Below are 17,991 nucleotides of genomic sequence, written 5' to 3'. Positions count from 1 at the left end.
ACAAGAAGCTGCGTCATTGAAATGGAGGGGCAAGAATCGATAAATGAATAACAGCTGTCTCCTTCTCCAATTCCAAGGGCCAATATGCAATAAAGGAAGCAACTGCCCCTCCTTGACTCCGTCACATGATCTCGCGTGTGCTTCCTTCCTTCCACAATTCCACCCCACGTCATCGACGCGTTCTTTCCCTTTCCCTTTCCCACTCTAAGTAAACCCCACGATCGTCATCAGTCGTCGATCATCACAAGCGTAGATAGTCTAGTCTTTGGCAATGTCGCAGCTCGCCATGCCCCCAACATCCATCCCCCTCTCCCAAGCCAAGACCCTCCTCGCCCGCTTCACAACCTTCCTCACAGCCGCCATCCACACAATCCTCTACCACCGCCGCATCTACCCCCCGGAAACCTTCCTCACAACCCGCTCCCACAATCTCCCCATCCACCAGTCCCGCCACCCCGCCCTCTGTGCCTGGATCAACGACGCCGTGGCCGCCGTAGTAGCGCAGATCCGCTCCGCCTCCGTCCGCCGCGTCGCCCTCGTCATACACGCCCCTCCCGACTCAAACGCCTCTAGCGTAACCGTCGTGGAGAGATGGGTCTTTGACATTGAAGGGTGGCCGGCGTTTCCTGAAAGCATACCTGCCGATTTCAAGGGCAAAGGGAGAGAGAGGAGCGGTGGTGGTGGGAATGAGGACGAGGAGGAGAACGGCGGTGAGGTCGGCGGTGCTGCTGCTGAGGGCCCGGGTGTTAATTGGGTGGATGTTCAGGAACAGCTGAGGGCTGCGCTGAGGAGGATATCGTATGCTGGGGAGAAGCTGGGTGGGTTGCCCGCGGGATGTACGTTTACAGTTGCTGTTGAGCTGAACGATGAAGCGCCTGCGCCGATAGGGGTATGTATACCTTTCCTTTTTTTTTTTTTTTTTTTTTTTTTTTTTTTTCAAGGTCTTTGCATCATGTCGTGACGTTTTTATGATTGCTGACCGGCTATTCCTAGCATCCCCAAGCTTGGATCCCCTCGGAACCAAACCTCCAACCACCGTCGGCATCCAGGGAGCAAGCGGGCAAAGACGTCGGCGGAAGAGCCACTCCCATTCGCTCCGTCGAGGCAGGCCCACTCTTCTTTGAATGCTGGGTCGAGGAGGGCGATTCTGGGATCCTAGAGAGCTTGAGAACACAATCCTCCCAGCAGACGGAAGATAGCCAATCTATGCCCCTCGCGTGACCATTAACATTAAGAAAAAAAAAACGAGCATACCCAGAGAGAATGCGCTGTGATGTGTGCACTTAGAAGCCTCACATCTGTGACGCTTTGAACGATTTTCTCGAATTTGGAAAATGCTCGGCCAGATATATATGGACATGCTCATGTCGGCGTCTCCAAGTTGTATCCTTACAAATGGCTAAGCCATCCTGCCATGCGACAACCAAACTATTCACCCCTTCTAATCCCATCATATACTCATACAGAAAACCTCATCATCACTGTTCCCTTCCGGTCATAGACCATAGATAACTCCCTACCAACGCCAAGCGCAATGTGTAAAACGTCCGAATATCATGACATCTCGCCCCATCCGGTAGTCCCGTTCAGCCTACAATCTGGAAATCCTTTCCTCTCCAACTTGTTCTTTTCAACTCTTCACTCCCACACCCACTTAGTTCTCCGAAAGCCCCTTCATGGCCGCCCTCAGACTAGCCATCTCCCTCCTCAGCCGAGCATTCTCCTTCTTCACCCTCGCCGTCTCCTCGCTCTGCTCCTTGAGCTTCGCCACGAGCTCCTCCTTATCATCCCTTCCCTTACCCTTCAAAGCCTTGACGATCTTGCCGAGCTCGGAGTTGAACTTCTCGTAGAGGAGCTCATTCTCCGCCATCGCCTCCTTATAGAGCTGATCGATCGCCTTAACTTTAGCCTCGGACGCCTTGAGCGTCGTCTCCATGTCGCTCTGAATAGCTTGGTGTCTCTCCTTGAGATCCTTCATCGCAGCCGGCATGCGGTCCTCGAGCGCCTGAACCGAGGCCGATAGTTTGCGAAGATCCGTGGGGCCCGTCCTTCCTCCGAGCCCGCCATTAACTCGCGCCATATCCTCGGCAATCTTGGAGAGCTCCGACTTCAGGGACGCGTCCACCTCATCGGCAGTTTGTTTCTCCGTCTGGAGCCTCTCGCGTAGCTTTTGCGGTGACTGGAGACGGAGCCTTTGGCTTGCGCCGGCCCTAGTTGGGCTGCTTGTCGGTCTGGAGGCCGAATCGCCGGAGGTTCCTGTGATGGTTGGCCGTCGCAGCGTGGGGATGTTAGAGGACGACAGCGTTTTCGAATGCGACCTCAACTTCTCGGGCTCCGAGGGGACCGCGCCGGTCGCTGGAGTCGGGGTTGCTGTGCTGCCAAGTGATCCTCCAAAGTTCTCCTTCTGGCGGGACGCGCGCAATGCCTGGGAAGAACCCGGGCTGATTGGGATTCGCGATGGGGACGGGATCCTAGGAGCCGAGTTAAATTTCTCCGACGTCTGCTTGTTCAAATCGAGGGGCATCAGAGTCGTCGTGCTATCCTCAAGCGACGCAGCCGCCATAAGGCTTCGCAGGTCGGACAATGAGCTTCGCCTCTTCTTCCTCGGCGCCTTGGCGGGCGGCGCGGCAGCCTCGACTTCCGGCTCGCCGATGGTCTCGAGCCGCGACTCGAGACGGTGGGAACTCGCCGGCCGCTGAATCTCGTCAAATGCACCGGCCACCGGCGGCCTATCGCGCGACCCGGGCCTTCGGAGTTTATTTGGCGACGGGCCAAGGTCAATAGACTTCGTCCTACCAAGAGAACCCTTGGACAAGCTGGAGGTCTGACTAATATCTCCAGAGAGCGCGTTGCGGTTGTGCTTGCTGAGGCTGCGCCAGACGGATCCGTGACCGGAATCCTTGCTGTTCTGCCGCAAGAGAGTGTCGAATCCAAACTTGCGCCGCAACGAAGACGTGTTGGAAGTCAGCGATCCAGTATGCGACTTCGCGCTACGGGTTGTCGAGTTCATGGATTCATATGCCGAGTTGCCAAGGTGGATGCTGTTGCTGAATCCAATTTCTTCAAATATCCGATCGCAGTCTTCCACAAGCCTATCGAGCAGGTTAATGTAATTGTGGGCCGTTCCATCTGTGACGAGAACCTCAGCAAAAGCGAGGGTCAGCGCTCCCCGATCACTATCGTTCCCGCAACCATCAAGGAGATCGGCGAGGAGTTTCATCAATGCCGTAAACGCCCGGCGATTCTGAGGTGCCATATCACCAAAGAGATAGTTGACGAAATCGGCAAAGTCTCCGGGGACCCTCTTGTTCGCCCTCGCCTGCAGCGTGTCGAGAGCCTGGATGGTCATGATGGGGCCCATCTGTTCTGACCACGCAATACGCAAGAACTTTTCAAAGGCCACAAAGATCACATCCGCCGTGAGTTCCGTCGCGGCATCGATGTCGAACGGCGATTCTATTAGGCGGTTGTACAGATCATTGACTGCGAGCTCGTCCACGCCCGATCGGTTGAGGAGCGTACGGCCGATGATAGATCCCTTCCGAGCCTGTAACGCCGCGACGTACCCAGTGAAAGTCTGCTCAAGACGGACGAGGGGGTTCTCTGGCTTGCCGTCGTCGAGAGGGATTCGATCCTTATCGCGTGAAGAGCCGAATATGGAATGCGTACTGTTAGTTCTCGGGAGAGGAGGTGGCGGAAATACTCCGGCCACTGGGGCGCGAGAGTATTTCGTAGGGCTTGGAGGCTCAACAGTGGTGGAGCTGCCGCCGCCGCCGCCGCCACCCCAGAAGCTTGATAATAGCTTGACCGGCGAGGTCGCCAGGAAAGACCTGGACTTTTCGCGTCCGACCGCGGTAAGATTCATCGCTTTTAACGTCTTGGTGTGATAAGAGATGAGCGCCGATGAAATCCGCAGATTCGAAACGTCGAACTGAGTACTAAGCAGTTGTATGACTAGAGAAATGATGTCAGTAGACTGGAGCAAGAGAGGAGGTTTTGGGGGGGGGGGGGGGGGGGGGGGGGGGTTCTGAACACATTTTCAAGTTCACATACTTCTTCGCGACATGGTTGGAAGGAAATCTTCCAGCGCCACCTCGTCTACGAAAACCTTTCCATTCAGCCCCACCGTATTCATAGAAATCCGCTGCAAGTCATTCGTCTTCACATTAATGACAATCTCGACTCCGTAATGACCGACGGGCGCACCCTTAGTTCCCCTTTCATGATCAACAACTACTCGAATGGGCGCCGGCTCTTTCCTGCCCTCGATCAGTTGGTCGATCCCTTCCTGGAAGACCGCCGCGAACAGACCCAGGTTGTTATCCGGCATGCGAACGGAGCGGAGAGTCCAGCAGGGGTCCTCCCTCTCGGTCTCGGAGAAGCGGCCCTCGACGCGAGCCTTGACAATGTCCTCACTCCACTTAGCAGCCTTGTTCTCGTAGGACTCCTGAAGGACGAAACAACGAGAGGTAACACCTGTGCTTTTGACGTAAGGACCCGCGTGCGCGCCCTTCATCTCCTGAGTTGACGTCATCCAAATCATTTGTCCATGGGCCGACTCGGTGAACCGAACGTCGGCGAGGTTATGCCACCCAGCGAAAGCGAGCTCATAAGAGGCTGGGCCACCGGCGGCGTTCGTCATGGACATCATGAGTCCTGCCGCAGAAGGCTTGTCGAGCTCGCGTAGCAGGTCTCGGCCGGTAAGGCCCAGGACCTTCTTCTTCAAGATTACGATGCAGTCGGAGAAGAGAAGGAACATTCCTGCACTGTCAGCGTCGCTGGGCTTGGGACCCTGGTATGGCGGGAGAACCTCAACAAAGTCAGCAGCCAGGATCAAACGTCCTTGCGGTTCGAGGTCCAAAGGCCACGACTCGATCATGTTTCGCATACGGGTAGTTAGCTGGGGCTTGTCGGGAAGCGGGTCATCCATGGAGCAGATATTCGTGATGATGTCCCTGGCTTTGAGCATGGGCTGCAGCGCGGGATGGGTGATCGGCAAAGACGAGACTATCTGATCAATGAGTAAACTGTAGCGGGGGAGTCTCTGAACAGGCTCGATGAGAATGGAGCGTATCGTCTGCTCGCCTGCCTGGTTCACCCGTTGCCTGAAGGAAGACTGCGTCGCAAGGAAGCCGTTGAGAAGATTCGGAAAATGCTGGCTAGCTTTGATGTAGTCTTGGTAACCGTCGGTAAACTTGGGAAACCACTCGAGGAACAGCTTGGCGACGGCGAGGGCGCCACTTGGGTCTTTCGCGCGGGCAGTACCACCTAGCTTGGATCCCGCGAAGGCCACAGTGGGTGTTTCCATATCCTTCAGGGCGTCCTCCTCACTATCTTCCATGATTTTCCGGAGTTCAAGGTGGAAGGCCGAGTTCATTTGGAGGATTCGATCTGCAGAGGTAGGGAACAATCGCTTGAGATCCTCCTCGGACGGGCTCAAACTGCCCTGGACCTGGCGCTTGGCGGACTGGCGAAAGTCGTCGGCAATGTGTTTTACAAGCTCATTGAGCTTCATGACGTAACGGTCCTCGGTATCCAGAAGTTCCCCAAGCTTCATTCTCAGCTCCATTTTCTGATCCTTAGTGAATGACTTGCTTCTGTTCAGAGACGTCGGTTTCGAAGGCGCACGGCGCAGCTTGGCGGTGGGAAGGAAGATTGGCTCGCCAAAGAGACGTATCAGCGGTGTGTAGCCCCCATATTGCCTTAGCGTAGGGTCGAGTATGTCGTCCTCGTCCTCGGGGACCTCCTCGTAGTCCTCGGGCTGTAGGGGTAGAATGGCGCCGGGCGGTAGGACGAAATCGATATCGATATTGCTTAGGTGCTGCGTTTGTAAAGCATTGTGAAGCTGGTTGACGACGTCAGCCGTTACCTCCGACTTGACCATGGCACTCGCGAGGTCGGCAGCATGTTGCTCGCAGAACAAGGCGGGAGCCGAGCCGGGGCGTCTTGCCCGAGTCGTTGGGTACTGGTTCTTCAGGTGATTCTTCACCAGGCCAGGTAGCTCGGTGAAGTATTTGAATAGGCCAAAGGCCAGACCTCGGTAGATCTCATCGCCTTGAAATTCGCGCGGCAGATGGTTCACGACTCCGTAGAATGGCGAATTGGGCGATATCGTTATGCGAGGGTAGGATCGGAAACCGGCGGGGCTGTAGACGTGGACCTGGACTCTCGAGCTGTTGAGGGTATAGTTCGCCGTCGTCGAAGGGCCGTGGAAGATGAGGACGGGAAGGTGGCCGAGGAGAGGGTCGGTGGTGTGGTAAAGAGTGACATGTTGGGCCGAAAGGGCTAGCTCTTCTGTGACACGAACCATTGTGGCGGCGGCGTTGCCATCTATTAAATCAAATTAGGACCCCAGGATGGAGGGAAGACTTGGAGAGAAGGGCCTCCCAGAGGGGCGCAAAGTTCATCCAGGTCGAAAATACGGCCGCAGGAGAAGAAGCGGTGTTGATGTGGGTTGCTGGGTTTTGGAGGTTGCAACAAGGAGGGATATTAGAGAAAGAAAGAGAAATTAGGCTCCTGGCTCCGCGCAAGATCGTAGTCGACGTGAGTGAAGGATAGTAAACTTGGGGCAGAGGCCGGGCGCGTGTTGACGGGCGGAAAGATGCAGGAATTTGGGCTCGGTGTTTATCTCTTGTGCGCTGCAGCTAGAGCGATGAAACTTCGGGAGACAAGACGGGCGAAGGAGGGGTCCGGCTAGGGATAATTGAGGGTAGAGAAAAAAAAAGAAAAAAAGAAAGGAAAAGAAGATGTAAAAAAAAAGAAGCAATTGGAAATATCAAAAATAATGGGCGACGAGAAGTGAAGTCTGAAGTAGAAAATAAAACTCAGGGAAGTCGCGGTGAGAAACAAATTTTGGGGGCGGTCTGAGTTCAACAACTCGAGGATATCTCCAAGATCTTCAACGCACCCAACCAAGACCCAATTCGAGATGGAGGGTTGTCTCAACTCTGACTAGGGATGTAGAGGTTTTGCCCAACTCAATTGTTCTAAAATGTCGGGCTGTTCATACGGAAGAAGCACGAATTATTCCATTGCTTTTGTACTCGGAGACCAGGATTTGTGCCTTGGTCGCATTCAACTGACAACTAGCGGTACACCACACTACACTATCCACTGCGAAGTCCTGTACTTTTGGCTGACATCTGCATCTGGGAGAACCTGTTGGTGCTATCGCAGTAGCACTAAGCCCAGTAAGTACATAGTTGTACACCAGACTGTAGTGTACGAATAATCCCCAGAATTATTGATGCTCGACGTGATTTTAACACGCGTCTTGGTCTGAGCTGACCTTATGTAAATAATAATACGAAGTACTTGTCCGCGTCTCGAGGTGCAACCGCAACCGTGGTCCTGTGCAGTGCCTTTCTGAATTGGTCGATCTTCTCGGTAATTGGATAATTCCTGTTAAATCCATAACAGCACCCCCTTCATTCTCACCATCTCCAACAACCCGTTTTAGCCATATTAACTGCCCAAGACAAGCGATATCAAATCTCGAATCTCGAACCACCACCCACTTGTTGCGGCTCCTTTTAATACCGGGACCTGCAATCGTCTTCGTGGTACTTTTACATTGTTGGTGCTAACCCCGGAACGCGAACCCGGTACGTGTCCGTGCCGTTCATCTTCTCCCAGATTTCTCCAGCCGAGCCTCAATCAAGCCCAGAGGACTTCGTAGCAGGAGTCCTCTCCATTGTCTTCTTGGTCTGCTTGGTTGTCTAGCTGGGACACCCTAGCCCGGTCCTCCAATATCACAACCAGAACTCATCAAAACTCATAACCAACCATCATGAGCTCCGACACCGCCCCGGTGCCAACCCGTCCCGGCATCCCCCTCACCCACGTATCAGACAGCAAAAGCTACCGCCTTCTCGAACTTCCCCCAGAACTTCTGGCCCTTCTTGAAAACGACTCTCCACCTCCGTAAGCCAAAACTGTCCACGTATCTTTTCCCTCCCCTCAGTCCCCTTTAACCCTACCGCAAACGGAAAATGGGACCCTCCCCCCAACCTACCGACTTACACGCACCTTTCTGGAACTGGGCGTGGTCTTGGCTTTGTTAACATGATTCCAGACTCCATCTCGAGCCAGGCAAGCCCCACGCCGTCCTCGTCACTCCAGACAAGAGATACATTCTTACCCAGCGCAACACCTCCAACTCACTCATCCTCCTCGAGCCAGCCCCAGAAGGTCCGGCTAACCAGAAACCCGGTCTGAACATCATTGGCACCTTACACGAGTCTATCGAGCTGGCGCCAGAACCCACTCGGAAGTCTTAGATGTGCCGTTTGCAGTCTTCGTTGAGGAAATAGATTCCATTAACCACTTGAGAACCCTCCAGTCCATGTACGCAATGTCGAAACTTTCATTTTATTTTATTATTACTGCCGCCTGTATTCTTCAAATGCTCACTACATGCCGGTCCGTCTAAACTCCGAATGAATCGCATGATGTGACCCCCCTAGCCTCCCAACAGATAGAATAACCCTCAACTCCCTCGAACAATCGCCATGATGTGAAACGAATAAGAACGAAAAAAAAAGAAAAAGATCTGTTCTCCCTTGCCAATCGGGGGAAATTCGAAGAGGGCGGGCTCTCCGTCGAGGAAAACAACGAAGAGTAGTACTATTTAGGCATCAAGGCCGTTCATCTCACCGGGCAAAGTGCGACTAGTCGCATATGCATCACGTCCAGATTGGACTTCACACTACCCTCGGTGATTCTAGAGCACTCCACAAGCTCTTCTTATACCCCGTCTGGAAAATCGCCGGTGTTCAAGGGTAATAAGGGGCCACTGGAAGGGGACTTGGGCTCCGGAACTTTTCCGGAACTACCAAGCGGGGCAGGCCGCGGCCGGTATTTCACGTCGCATGAGGCGCCTCTATCATGCCGACGCCCTCATCGCCGTCGTCGATGATGATAGGCTGTTCTCGTGAAGCACCGGCCTTCCAGAGAGCCCCGGTAGCTGCTGGCCTCGGCAACACCGGAATACCGGTTGCTCGTTCTTGCGGGCGGCGTCTCGCCTGCTGCATCACGGGTTGAAGTATAGGCCAGATAGGGTTTGCAGCAGCCTGGTTAGGTGCACGGATGGGAATAGCGGCTACTCGTTCTTGCCCCATGGCCTGTATGTGTCCACCCTGCAAAGGAGGTTGAAGGGGTCGAGGAGCTCCGGGTGCGTTAGCTCCCGCAGCTCCCACGGCACCTTGAGTAAGATTTTGATTCCCGTGCCGAAGGGGAACATGAGGCAACATTGGTGCTCCTTGCTCGCCTTGGATATCCCAGAATCGCATGGCAGCGTCTCTAAAAGCGCCAATCTGACCCTGTCTATCCGTGGGAACCTGGCCGAGGCCTTCGCCAAACTGGCCAAGGTAGGCTAACGGATCGATGCGAGTTTCCTCCGGAAATCGGGCCATGCCTGGTACGTTGTAACCCCCAAGCGGCTGAACACCCGGCTGAAGAGACGCGCCGTAGTGAAATCCCGTGGTCCCCATGACTCCTGCGATATTCGGTCTCGCAACGGGGAAAGGAACAAAAGGAACTGTCGGCGGGGGGTTGGCATTTACAGGCCCTGCAAAGTTGCCCGTAAACTCTGCAACATTGGCATTGAGTTCGGCATTCGGAATTTCAGGAATGGGCACTGCACGGTTGCGACCCCGGCGCCGTGGTGCTGCCCGGGGCGCTTGCCTTGGTTTCGCTTTACCCTTGCCGGCCTCGGTCCCGGTTACCTTGTCAGACATTTTGATTTGTAGAGTTGTCTCATCAAGTTCGGGGTGCTCCTCGAGAACGGCTTTCCTTGCAGCTGTTTCCGCAGCCTTCGCTTCAGATGCATGGCGGTTTTCGATGGATTTTTCGTGTAGTGGGCAAGATTTGCCATCAGCGCGCATTTTATTAAAATGGTTGTAATCGCAGTTCTCAGAACAGACGTAGCATTGTATATTGCCACATCCAGGACTGTAACAGGTCATCTTGTTACATCCGCTCAACTTGACGAAAGGGACTTTGCCTAGATGTATAGAAAGAAGTTGAGTCAATCGCTTACCCACCAGACCGGGGGCCCCGGGGGGGGGGGGGGGAAGGGGGTAGAGCTCTGCAGAGAGCTTTGGTAGCCAAAAAGGAGCGTCTGGAAAAGTGAGCGGTAATGCAGGAACTACTCACATTTATTACATGTTCGGATCACTGCCGCGGACATAGCCTCCTCGATCTCGCGGCGGGCCGAGAAGCCCTTCTCCTTCTCGGCCTCCTCACAGGACATTGGAACGTGGCTCTTCTTATTGCAAAGACGGCAACTGATGATTCCGCACTCGGGATTCTCGCAGCGGAATTCCTTATCCGTCTCCGGTGGAGGACATTCTGCAGCATAGGGGCAGAATGGGCAAGAAGCCAGGTCGTCTAAACCAGCCATGCGTATGGAGGCTTGCTGTTCGAGGCGATCCAAGGTAGCGGACGTCTTGGCGCTGAGGAATAGGCTGCGTTGAGTGACAGGTAGCTTGCCTGCGCATCCTCCCATTGCCATGCAGCTTAGATCATAGCGCGAGACTGAGATCTGCGTCTCCGCCTGCTTCCGAGCGCAGTCATAACAAAAGAACTATTAGAATAAATCGCGTGTTAGCTTTTCCATAAACGGGCGAAATGGAGCGATGGCTCAGCAATTAATGGTAATGTTCGAGTGTACGTACATGCTCAACGTCGCCATCGCAGCTGACCATGCGATCGGCGGCATGGTCATCATAGCAACAGGCGCATTCCAACGTCGGGATGGGAGTTTCTTCATCCCTAGTAGCGCCCGTACTTGTGGCAACTTGGCGATTCGGCTTCTTGGTCAAGCATGCTCGAATACGCCTAGCGGCCTGGATCTCCAGCGCAATGTTGTAGTCATGGTCGGATGGTGCAGCGATCTTCAGGGCGTAGTCAAAGTTGTCGCCAAGCTCGTCCTGGTCGCGAAGAGGCCGATCTTTTTTAGGCAATGACTCAACGGTGCCAATCCGGTCTTGGCAAGTGAGAACACTATACGCCTGTAGAAGAGAGTGGTGACAAGCGGCCAAAGTTTGGTACGCACGATAACTAGACAGATCGGGGAAGGCATGTATAAGAGCGTCATGGCTGTCGGCCATGGGAACGTGAAGTTAGCAAGGTTTCAGCTGCACAGATTGAAGGCGGCGCATGGCGCTCATCATTGAAAGGCCATTAGATCGAGACGCCGGAAGGCATAGAATGGCATGGCCAATAGGCTAAGATGAACATACCTCAGCTTCCGATACGCGGTGAAGGGGATAGTGCAGTTGCGCCACTCGACGCTGTTGAAGTGATTCTGGAGCGTTTCGACATCGGCAGCAGAAACGTCTCCTAGCGGTTTTGTGAGCAAGTCAAGAACAAAATCGTCTGCTCGCTTACGCTTCCGAGGGTTTGGACTCAAAGACTTCTGAGGGTACGCAGAACTTTTCTCCTGTAGCTCGAGCAGTGCGTCAATAACGGCCGGGGTACTGTAACCATTTTCGCCGGTGAGCTTTGTGACATAGTCTGGACAGATGTTGGGGAAAATGGCGGTGACATTCTTGACACAATCCGCCAGCATAGCTGTTGTGTCAAGCTCAAGCAGAGCGGCATCTTGGAATCCACCATAGGCAGGGGAGGCCTCAACACCACCGGTCCCAGCAACGGCATTCATCTCATAAGCCAGTACTTGATTCGGCTTTGGATTGATGCTTATCCCATCGAGGCAGGCCTTCTGCAACTAGAGCGTCAGCAGTGACTTGGTAAATCGAGGGATGCTTATGCGTACTGACTGGGCGCCTCGCGGGACGGTGAGAGGGTAGAAAGAAAGAAAATGGAATCTCAGAGGTCTGGGATTCGGGGATTCAGGATATGGTCTTTGGAGAGCGGAGAACGCGGAAGGGAAAAAAGGCAACCAGTGAATGTAGATGAGTGAGAAAGATCAGCAGCTATGGATATACGAAATAGATCTATTAATCGTCGTTCGGCAGGTTCACTGCAACCACGATTTAGTAGACAAGTCAAACTTGCATGGGTCAGTTTCAGGGAAGGTGCGTCTGTTGTTTGTGAGTCGAGAACAGGACAAAGGCTGAGTGTCTAATACAGCTTCAAGAGGAAGGAGTGAGGGAGGGATAACTCCAGTAAGTGAGCCAGGCAGAGGCAGGAGCAGGCGAGGGAGCAGGTTCGAGGGTGGAAGGTTACGGTTGACTTTAGAAGTCACGAGATGATCTGGGCGGCTGCTCGGTCTTCTTCGAATTGGTCTTCCCCGATTCGCATCAATGGTGCTTTGCGTAATATGGAATTGGGTCGGTCTATGCTGGTGTCGCCTGGGCGTGCCCGTCTCAGGAAGCGGCTTATAGATTGTGACCGAAGCCTCGCAGCCTCAAGTCTACAATCATTCGATTCCCCGCGATGGCGCACAAGGCTCACGAATGGGCATGGGAACCAATGCTTGAAGAGTCAATGCGGTTCCCGACCCCGAATTAGGCCGCCAAAAATCGAATAGGGCGCCGTATTCCACAACTTGCAAGGGGCTCTAGTCGTCTTGGCAACTGTCTCCCAAAGGATCCGGGGATGGGTTGGATGTGGGTGTAGATGATGGATGGCGGATGGCGGATGGCGGATGGCGGATGGCGGACGGCGGGTGACGAGCTTTGAAACGTCGACGGGAAAGTTGGGGAGTTATTGAATATACACAAAGCTTCTTTCGAGACTAATATGTCGAGGCTCGCATGCAGGAACCTAAATATGGTCAAAAATCCCCCGGTTACGTTGGCGGCCGGGAGGAAGCTGCCTCTCGTCGATGAGGATAAGTTCGAAGGCGGGTAAGTTTAATTGACCTCGAGTTGAGAGACAAGTTCGTTCCTTAAAGCTGCCTTGCAGAATGCAAACGTTTGCTCTTGCCGCATGACGGCGTTACGACCCCGGAGGACAATGAACGGGCTCGATCGAGGTTATTATTACTCCGTACATCCGCGGTTCGAACAGTCCTTTCGAAGTGCGAACGCAGTAAGAAGGAAAACAATGTTTCAACTCCTTCTGAAGACGAACAAAGGCCCACAATCAAAATCGCCGCCGTGGTTTGGTCGATCAGCGTCCCTTTTACGGAGTCAAGGATGTGGCACACCACTGCACATTACGCTACTGCAGTCCCTGGCCTCATCTTCGAAGCAAGGACAGGGATTCGGCAAGCAGACTGGCCCCAGGCTGGGAAAATCGATCCACACACCCCGGACCTGTGATTTATTCCCGACGCTCGGCAATGGCTTTCGCTGGCTTTCGCTCAACCGCCCCATGGAAAACCAGACCCTCGGATTTCTAGTGGATTCCCACACCCTCTGGAGCCTGGGCGCTCTCTTTGCTCCGGTCCGGTCGCTAAGGACTTGAGTGGAATGATGCACCAATGTTGTATTGACAAGTTAGTGCCGCACACTTCTCCATGCAAGACTCTTAAGCTTCGACCGTGGTCCTTTTGACTGCAGCAGTCCATTCGAGGCCCCAAGCAGCTTCGAGGCCCAACACCTCAACCCTCTTCTAGCGCAGTGTATACCTGTGTAGCAAATTTCATCCAAGTCTAGACACATGTACGAAGTACTTCTTCATCAATCAGATCAGATGAAGCTTCAAAGTTGCGTAAACTACAACTTGTAGCACGACCGAGTCCCTGCCTGCCTGTTGGTGGTCACCTCTTCCCTCCACCGTATGAAATCTCAATATCTGTGACCACGACTGGACACACACGACCCTTCATAAGCTGAACAGGCAACAATGTATCTCCATGGTATTCCAATATATCACATACATGTAAAGCTTCAAGGGTGTCGGAGCAATAGGCTTGCAGCGGTCTATCCTGTCTGTTCGCGTGCTGTGGTACATGGGATCCTGCCTTCAGCATCAATGAATTCTGTACAACCGGTCTCGGTGAGTGGCGTCGCCCTCAAGAGATCAATTCCATCACCTCGTTGGCTTCCGTTCTGCCCGAGACCTACCTCTGTTGTGGTCTTTCCTTGCACCCTTCTTGCCCGGGGCTCTACACACAAGTGCATGTAGTGTAATTGATTTGTTTAACACTTCTACAAGTACTTCACAGAGCCAATCGACGCAAATAGCCCGGGGATAGACTGGCTCCACACTAAATTGTATCTCCAGTGCTGGTTGCATCTTCGCATCTCCATCGTGCCAGTTGTTTCCTCGCCCGGCGCTATCCTGCCTCGATATCTCCGGCACCAAAAGAAAGAAGGAGAAAAAAATAGTAAAGGGGAAAAGAAGAAGAAGAGAAAACCCTCGATTCTATCCAAGACGAGATATTGTTCTGATATTCCCTTCTCGCTGGCAACGATCTTGGGAACCGCAATATAAATTCCCTCTGCCACACATGAAATACTATGTTCTCAAATACTCATCAACACACCCACGGCGTGCCAGTCCGCCTCTTTTCGGGCTCTGGTACCCGCCCGTCACCTGCCTTGCACGACCACACCGCCACCCACCGGATTTGACGGGCTATGTCCAGCACTTCTGAAACAACATGTCTCAATCGTGCCATGGCTGCAGGCAACCCGCATGGAGGACGAAATCACTTGAATTTTTGTCTCTAAGTCTCTAGCCGAATGCAGGAGCTTGAATGCATGGTGGCTTTGAATATGGTTGATAACATCCAGGTCATACATTCATACCGTATTGTGCTCCGTAGATTAAATCCGGTATACTTTGTACATGAAGCAAAATAAATCCAGATCCTCCACTCATAACTCCGGCGCATACGCACACACACACCAACGCCCTACGCCCAGTCATCTTCGCCAGCGTCATCTATCTCGCTAGCTTCCGAATCCTCATCGATATTCTCCGGTCCCTGATCCTTGACCTCGGCCGCCACCTCCTTCACACGACGTGACGGCTGTCTCCTAGTTTGCGTAGTAGGCGTCAGAGTCTTCTTGGCGTGAGACCTCTTTTTAAATTTTGTCTCTGTGCCTGGCCTTGCGGTCATAGCCTCCGGCACTATACTCGGCCTCTCCAAGACGTCAGGTATATCCGCCTTTATTCGCCCGTCGTTATCTTGGCGATCGTCCTGCACAACCAAAGGGTCCTCCCCTTCGTCGTCTTCATCCACGACCGGAAAGAAGCTAGACGTGTGGCCGGTCACCCTGTCATTATCGTCCTCATCATCCACGTCTTCCTCAAATCCGGCCGGGAGGAACCCGCCCCCCATCGATGCCTCGGCATCCAGTAGGTTTTCGGCCCGCTCCTTGGCAGCGCCAAAGCTGTCTTTGTAGTGTCCAAAGACCTGTACCGACTCGTCTATCTCGCCGTATTCATCCTGGATCCGCTGCGCGATGCGCATGCCCATCAGCAGCTTTCGCCACATCCCTAGCGCCGCCTTCTTTCGCTTCTCGTCTTCTTTCCTTGCACGTTCCGCTTCATCTTTTTGTAGCTCTTCCATTACTTTGTCGTAGTGTTCCTCCGGAATGACAACGCCTTGGATGACAGGGACAGCCATTCGATGGCCGAATTCAAAGTCGATAACGGCTTCAGCAAAGTCAACCTGCAGCCTCTTGCATACCCTGACGGCGCCTCGGTACGGGACATGCACTGCGCCTTCTGGGCACATGTGCTCTACGAAGAGATCGATGTTCCTAGACAAAAAGTCAGGAATGTTATCTCACGTGAAAATGAAGAATAACAAGGGAATAGACGAGAACTCACCCGTATTCGTTCTTCGGGATTATCCCGTCCTTTATGGGCGGCGGGATAATCCAATCGGTCTGTTGGAGACTGAATAGCCCCTGTAGCACCTTTTGCCCGGTCGCAGCTTCTGCTTCCGCCAATTCCCTCTGTCTATTGATCGTTGCCGCTCTATAAGGCACTCGCTTGAGAGGTCTCTCACCAGGAATCGGGGCACGTCCTTGCTTGTGCCAAGTCTCTGCGCTTTTTACCTGGACAACATCAGCCCTAAGGTAGACGGGTTCTTCCGTAGCTGTACCCTTCGACTTCGATTTGAACGTCCTGACTGGCCGCGCGTCAGGTTGAAGCGCTTCTTCTCTCTTGAGATGCCTTTCAAGGACGTATTCTTGGGATGTCTTGTAGTACTGTAGTGTTTCCTCACCCTCCTTGACCTCCCTCCTCTCAACTTTGGCCGGTCTCAGGTCGGTCATATCTTCATTTTGGTCTGCTTCCGTCAAGGGGTGCTTTGGGCCGCCACGCGTATAACCCGTCATGACACGCCTAAACCAGTCATACTCATCATATCGCTTGATTTTGCCGTGCCTGTTGTGAACGGGTAATTTCTTGACGGGCATCCGAACCCCTTTGGTTTTCCCTGGGAGCATCTGTCGTTTCAGATATCGAATCGTGACATCCTTCGCGGTGCCGTCTCGTGAGAATCCCACGACATACGCCATTACTTGTCGTTTCTTCTCAGCCTTGCCGCCGCGGGGTTCGAGAGATTCTATAAGCTCCCTATTCGTACCCACGAGCTTCTTCACAAGAGCATCAACGGGTATGTATTTGTCTGTGATCGGGGAGCGCACTTCCGTCCAATAATGGGGGAAGTCTAGGTCCTTATCATAGGACCGTGCTGAATTTTGCTTGGCAATATGGGACATCTCCACAACTGAACTGTCATCACTGTCGGACAAGTCTGATGTGGACTCTCCTTCGACAGAGGTTCGTCGACTCTTGGCACTCTTTTGGGCACGTCCAGGCCGGCCAGGACGGCGGGGGACAGAATCGGCGGTTGGGTCGGCTGAGATATTTGAGGCATTAGGAGGGCCGTACCCTGCCGTATGAGTCTCCTTTTCAGGATCTGCCTCTTCCATCTTATTCCACCCGAAACCTAAGGGCTGCAAATTGGCAACCATCCTAGCATCCATTCCTAAACCACGCAGAAGCGCAGTGAAGAGCTGAGCCCCCACATCGCGACTACCCTCACATTTTTGCGCACTGAGACGAAAGGCCTCGAGATTCTCAAAGTGCTCTCCGAATTTGACGGCATTCCTTGGATCAGCATGGTGCTCTTTTGTAAGCCGGTCTAATCGTTCCAGGGACATGTAACCCCATTTACGAATGCCCGGTGCGGTGACTCGAAAGCGCTGTTTCCACCAACCGATAAGAGACTGCATAAGCCGAAAAAGAGGGTCTCCGTGGCTCATGTTAGGGACGCCCTCTTCCAATTTCTTCGCCGCGGAGCCCCAATCCCTCGCATTCCCATTGCCTTTCGGGTCGCCTTTTCGCGCACTTCTGCGTTCCGGCGGTTTCTTCTCCAGACCACTGTTACGTCTCCATCGATCGATTTCATCCCATAACCTCGGAGGAATATGCGAGACCATGATCGCCTGAAGCTCCTCATCGCAAAGCCAAGCATTTCGAATGGAATTATGCCAAAGTAAAAAGAGTACATGGACACTGTGGGTCGCAATCCGAACCTTCCTCTCGATCTTGGAAGGGCCTTTCTTCCCAAATGCAGCTGTTAGAGATATCCGGTTGTCTCGTCGTAGGGTCAACTCTAGGTCGCCGGAAGGCACGGGAACAGGCGCAACTGGTACCGCGACATCTTCAAATTCTATATCCTCGTCATCGTCGTCGTCATCATCGCCCTCGGACTCGCCCGTCTTTTGTCGCTTCGGTGCGGGAACATCTTCGAAATCAACGTCGGATAAAGATGTCAGATCGGATTCGCTCTCATCACTACTGCCTTCCGCGTGTAAAATATCTGGAAAGGAATTGTCCGGGGTCCCTGCGGCATCTAGATCATCAAAGAGTGTACGCTTTCGGGGTGTCAGCTTCGAACTAGCTGCGCTCTCAGGTTGCGCAGGGCTCGATTCGGATGGCTTGGATGACTCGCCACGCAACCTCTTCCGTGGAACATGGGGAGGCATGGTATATGTCACATTTGGATCTTGTGGGTTGTTTCAAAGGAAAACGCCATCTCATGGGAAAAGAGCGCAGCAGGCAGGTCCCCCTTCCCCTCCACCATGAGACACCAACCACGGTCTTTGTCAA

The 17,991-nt window shown here is 53.4% G+C and overlaps 5 protein-coding genes across 5 annotated transcripts; 2 read left to right on the top strand and 3 right to left on the bottom strand.

The window, feature by feature from the left end:
* Positions 1-286: 286 nt before the first annotated feature.
* Positions 287-1,221, top strand: SAPIO_CDS7552 (Mitotic spindle checkpoint protein; the record flags this gene model as incomplete). Its single annotated transcript, XM_016789395.1, has 2 exons — positions 287-889; positions 994-1,221. The coding sequence occupies 2 exons, from the start codon at positions 287-289 to the stop codon at positions 1,219-1,221; spliced, it is 831 nt and encodes a 276-aa protein (XP_016641222.1).
* A 433-nt stretch (positions 1,222-1,654) lies between these two features.
* Positions 1,655-6,310, bottom strand: SAPIO_CDS7551 (uncharacterized protein; the record flags this gene model as incomplete). Its single annotated transcript, XM_016789394.1, has 2 exons — positions 1,655-3,954; positions 4,054-6,310. The coding sequence occupies 2 exons, from the start codon at positions 6,308-6,310 to the stop codon at positions 1,655-1,657; spliced, it is 4,557 nt and encodes a 1,518-aa protein (XP_016641221.1).
* Positions 6,311-7,789: 1,479 nt separating this feature from the next.
* Positions 7,790-8,279, top strand: SAPIO_CDS7550 (uncharacterized protein; the record flags this gene model as incomplete). The annotated part of the gene is made up of 2 exons (XM_016789393.1): positions 7,790-7,923; positions 8,075-8,279. The coding sequence occupies 2 exons, from the start codon at positions 7,790-7,792 to the stop codon at positions 8,277-8,279; spliced, it is 339 nt and encodes a 112-aa protein (XP_016641220.1).
* Positions 8,280-8,861: 582 nt separating this feature from the next.
* On the bottom strand, positions 8,862-11,665 carry SAPIO_CDS7549 (uncharacterized protein; the record flags this gene model as incomplete). Its single annotated transcript, XM_016789392.1, has 4 exons — positions 8,862-9,799; positions 10,156-10,585; positions 10,677-11,100; positions 11,244-11,665. 4 exons carry the CDS (start codon positions 11,663-11,665, stop codon positions 8,862-8,864), a joined length of 2,214 nt encoding a protein of 737 aa, XP_016641219.1.
* Positions 11,666-14,773: 3,108 nt separating this feature from the next.
* SAPIO_CDS7548 (Uncharacterized protein) lies at positions 14,774-17,867 on the bottom strand (the record flags this gene model as incomplete). Its single annotated transcript, XM_016789391.1, has 2 exons — positions 14,774-15,626; positions 15,697-17,867. The coding sequence occupies 2 exons, from the start codon at positions 17,865-17,867 to the stop codon at positions 14,774-14,776; spliced, it is 3,024 nt and encodes a 1,007-aa protein (XP_016641218.1).
* Between the last annotated feature and the right edge of the window lie 124 nt (positions 17,868-17,991).

This window comes from Scedosporium apiospermum (assembly GCF_000732125.1).
Source record: "Scedosporium apiospermum strain IHEM 14462 chromosome Unknown SEQ_SAPIO_0110, whole genome shotgun sequence".
In the NCBI taxonomy this organism is placed as follows: Eukaryota; Fungi; Ascomycota; class Sordariomycetes; order Microascales; family Microascaceae; genus Scedosporium; species Scedosporium apiospermum.
This window is presented reverse-complemented; position numbering and strand designations above follow the sequence as displayed.